Source organism: Panthera tigris, chromosome A1 (genome assembly GCF_018350195.1).
Source record: "Panthera tigris isolate Pti1 chromosome A1, P.tigris_Pti1_mat1.1, whole genome shotgun sequence".
Classification (NCBI taxonomy): Eukaryota; Metazoa; Chordata; class Mammalia; order Carnivora; family Felidae; genus Panthera; species Panthera tigris.
Window position 1 is genome coordinate 173,397,809 of NC_056660.1, and position 4,101 is coordinate 173,401,909.

Genomic DNA, 4,101 nt, shown 5'->3' on the forward strand with positions numbered 1-4,101 from the left:
CAACGCCCCCTGCTGGGGGAAGCTGTCTTCCGTTTTTCAAGCAACTGGGAAGTGAGGTGGGGGCTGAATACCCTGGGATGAAGGGGGTGTGAGGGAGTGCTGAGGGGGAGGAGTCCTGGCCAGGGAAGGGGGGCAGAGGTCAACTGCGGTTTTCCCCTTCAGAACTGAGACTTAACTGAATGAAAAGAAAGAACCAAAAAAAAAAAAAAAAAAAAAAAAGTAACAAGTGGAGTGGGAACAGGGCAGGAGGGCCGGTTACTTCTTGAACATGTCCTGCAGTGGCCCGGGGAGGTATTTGAGCACCGTGTCCAGGATGCTCTCCTCCTCTTCCTCCTCCTCATCCCCGCAGCCTGCAGGGATAGCCTTCTTGGGCCGGGTCAGGCTTCCCTCGCAGGGCTGCTCCAGGGCTGCCTTCTCCTCTGCCTCCTTCTCTTCCTTCTTCTTCAGCCCGTACTGGGAAGGGGGGAGGGCAGACATGAACATGAATGGGGCAAGGAGAGAGCTGGATCTCAAGGTCAAGCTGGCTCATCCGGGGCCGCCACTCGTGGAAACTCCCCAAGCCTTAGTCCTCTCATCTATAAAATAGGGATAAGGATGCCTTCCTTATGGGATTGTGCCTGTTCTCGGCAGCTGTTCCAGAAAAGAGAGTCGGTGCATAGGGTTTCCTTTAAAATTAATACCTGCCCATAATAACTTCTCTGCCCTTCTGACATCCCCCAAGATTTCACATCTGAAAGTCCTCCCATAGGTTTCGATGACAAAACTTGATCTGAGCTGATGGGAGGCTACTTATAGCCTTGTTTTTTTGCAGTGGTGAGACTAGACATGTATGGAACTGCTTGGCATCAGGTGGCAGCTGCAGACCCATTGAGAGCGACATGTAACAATAATAGGTGCTTAGGGCACTACGGTACTTTCCCCAAATTCCCAAATTCTGGATTGCAAACATTTGGTCTCCAGTCTTGGGCACAAGACTGCGGACCATAGCAGCAAACATTCGGGAGCGCTTATCGTGTGCATTATCTTACTTAATCCCCATAACGCTCCTTTGAGGGAGGTGTTCCTGTGACACTCCTTTCTCCCTATGACGAAGAAACCTAGTGAGAGTTAGGTCTAAGGTGAGAGCAGGGATTCGGGGGAGCCTGAGGCCGGGGTTTGGGGGGACCGGCTTGACCTCGGTTCCTTACTCTCCCACGCGGATGGGTGATGCTGACCTTGTCTCGGATCTGCTGCCGGACCTTCTCACGCTCAGCCTCCATGCGCGCATGCTTGGCTTTACGCTCTTCCTCCTGCTGCCGCAGCGCCTCCTGTCGCTCCTCCTCCTTCTTCTGCGCGTCTGGGTCCTTCTCCTCCTCTCCCCCCAGCATCTTCCCCATATCCTTGGTGGCCCCTAAATCGGATGGGGTGGGGAAGGAGAGGATGGGGTCAGGGGGGACCAGGGCTGGGGATAGAAGGACTTGGTGCTCTGCGGGCCCCTCCCGCCTGAATTGAGACCCAGGTCGGGGAGTGAAGGGTGCGGGACTCACCTCCAAGGGCCTGCTTCATGACGAAGTCCATGACGCCGGCTCTAGTTAGCGTGCCTTAGCCCGCAGCCAAGGTTGCATGCAGGGCTCCTGACAAGGCCTGGCTCAGAGATATGTGTCAACCTGCAAAAGTGGAGTCAGGGATCAGATGGGAGAGGCCTCTGCACAGACAGACAGCAGCCTCACCCTGGTTCGGGCCCCAGGCTGCATCAGCCCAGGCCAAGACCCAGTGCTCTGGCACTCAATGGAAAGGGGCTATTTCCTGAGTACTTGCTGCGTGCCAGGCACATACGTGTGGCCAAATATCTTTTGCTTCCGATTTTAAAACCTTCATCTTGCCCGTATGGCTTTAATTGGATTGAGTCCAGGAGTGCTAGGAAGAAGGGGGAGTTTGGAGTCAGGCAGAGCTGGGTTCTCATGCCACCCTCATTCCTTATTCACCATGTGACATTCAGCTAGTTTCTGAACCTCCTTGAGCCCCAGTTTCCTCCTCCATAAGATAGAATGGCAGTGCCTCTTTTCCCAGGGCTACTGTGGAGACTGGAGAAAATTCCAGCCTGGGCCACTGGGCCAACCACTAGATGGAATGAGCAGGGGATTAGGGCCCCAGCAAATCAGAGGCCGGTGAAAAACTGAGGACAGTCAGCTTGGATGAACATATCCAGACTTCTGAAATTAGGCAAATGGAGAAATAAGTTACTTTTATTTCAGGAAACATGTAAGTTTTGTGTTTTATAGCTTAATATTGATTTTTATTTTGAATTACACATGGGGGTTGGAGACATGATAATCTTCTTGGGGCTTAGGGCCTTTAAAGTACCGAGCACGGGCCTTGTAAGCACTCAGCTTGTGTTAGTCCTCCTCTTCTCTCTAAATTACCAACTTTCAATTTTTATTATATTTTTTATTCTTTCCTTTTTGGCCTCAGAAGATTTTCTCCAAATAAAATCTTAATGAGAATCTCAGTATGCAAGATCCCAATGTTAGTGGGGCGGGGAGGGTAGAGAGCTTGGAGCTTCCCTCCATCCTTGACCTCCTTCTACCTTGTTCCCCCCACATCCTTGAGAATTTGAACCCTGATACTGTAACTCTGAGAGATTTCCTTTTTATTTTAACCATTCAGTTTCATCACTGGCTTTTCATAGACAAAGCCATCACAAATCACTTTTTGGGTGTAGATGGGAACATCCCTGAGCTATCTAAAGGGTGATGTGGTCACCTGGGGTGAGGCCTACTCCCCAAGGCCTTTCAGCCCACACAGCCTTGGGGGCTTTATGATTTGCTGGGAGACAAAAGGGAAATGGTGGCAGAGAAGCAGGCTGGATATCTCAACCAGGTTGAGTTCAAGGTCACTGGCTGTTTGTGGATGATTTTCTTCATTTCTTTCAAAATGAGAAGACATATCAACAGACTGAGATCTTTCTATCAAATGGAGCCCGAGAGTTTATTTGAGGATTTGTACATGATCATACCACCTGACAGGTTGTTTTGAGGAGAGCAAATCATGACGAAGTAGAAAAACATCCCCAGGGGCTTTGGCATCAGACACACCTGGTTAGAAGTCCGGGCTCCAGTACTCCCTGGCTGTGGCCACCCTGGGGAAGTGTCAGTTTGCTCCAGGACAGCGAGGGAGTATTAAGCCTACCCTTGTACTGGTGTTTGAAGAAGAGGAGACACTGGTCAAGTGACTGGGTATGTAGCAGCTGCTCCTTAATGTTGGCCATAGCTGACTGCATATTTGTGAGGACGTGTTGGAGCAGCGTTTCCAGGAAATGTAAGAGAACCCACCCCAACCCAGAATTCTGAGTGTGAAGGCGGCTCAGCTCAGTCAATTAAGATGTTTTTGCTGGATTCAAAAACATTGTAAAGAAACTGCATTTCTAAGAAGAGGAAATGAACAATTTAATAATCAAATGATTTCAGGAACTATTGGGTTCCTCCTCTGTGTTTACACGCAGCTCAAGGAATTTGCAGGTGGTAGTAGAGACATGGGACTTTAATCTGAGATGCTTCAAATTGGTCCACAGGGCACCTGGGCTTTAGGTTCAGTCTCATCCCTAATTTGCTGCTCTGGCAAGTCTCTCTCCTGAACCAGATGATCTTCTGGGCCCTCTTCCCAGTGGTTCGGTTGGAGCAGTTTTGCAGCCTTTGAACTGCTGGCCACCCCCACTGTATCCTCAAATCCTTCTCCTGTCTTGGCTCGGTGACTCAGTTCTTTCCTCTCCCCCATGTCCTACTGCTCTCTTTCCTCTCCTAGTGCTCCTCGCCCTTCCCCATCCCAGCTTTGCTGCCTCCTCTTGTTCTCCGCTCTTCAATAAGAGTGTTCCCCAGGACTCGGACTTTAGCTCCCGTCTCTTTTTCCTCTCTAATGCTTCCCTAGGGCAACTCATCCTTTCTTGGGCTTTAATGATACCTAGACATCTTATGTGGGCTCTAGACCCCTGTAGTCATTTATCCAACAAATATTAATTGAGTATCTCCTATGTACCTATGTACCAGCGTGTTAGGCACCGGGGATATACGAGTAAACAAAACAGACAAAACCCTGCCCTCATGCAGATTACATTCTGGAGTGTGT

General features: G+C 50.0%; 1 protein-coding gene across 1 annotated transcript; it reads right to left on the bottom strand.

The window, feature by feature from the left end:
* Positions 1-206: 206 nt before the first annotated feature.
* On the bottom strand, positions 207-1,617 carry CPLX2 (complexin 2). The gene is made up of 3 exons (XM_007085508.3): positions 1,527-1,617; positions 1,215-1,390; positions 207-453 (listed from the first exon to the last, which is right to left on the bottom strand). Exons 1-3 carry the CDS (start codon positions 1,555-1,557, stop codon positions 256-258), a joined length of 405 nt encoding a protein of 134 aa, XP_007085570.2. The 5' UTR covers positions 1,558-1,617; the 3' UTR covers positions 207-255.
* Between the last annotated feature and the right edge of the window lie 2,484 nt (positions 1,618-4,101).

What these genes read in the sequence shown, in the direction of transcription:
- CPLX2 (XM_007085508.3), bottom strand. Translation starts at nt 1,557, where the DNA reads ATGGACTTCGTCATGAAGCAGGCCCTTGGAG. An exon ending in CATGAAGCAGGCCCTTGGAG is followed by an intron (nt 1,391 to 1,526) that starts GTGAGTCCCGCA and finishes CATCCGATTTAG; the next exon opens with GGGCCACCAAGGATATGGGG. An exon ending in GGCAGCAGATCCGAGACAAG is followed by an intron (nt 454 to 1,214) that starts GTCAGCATCACC and finishes CCCCCTTCCCAG; the next exon opens with TACGGGCTGAAGAAGAAGGA.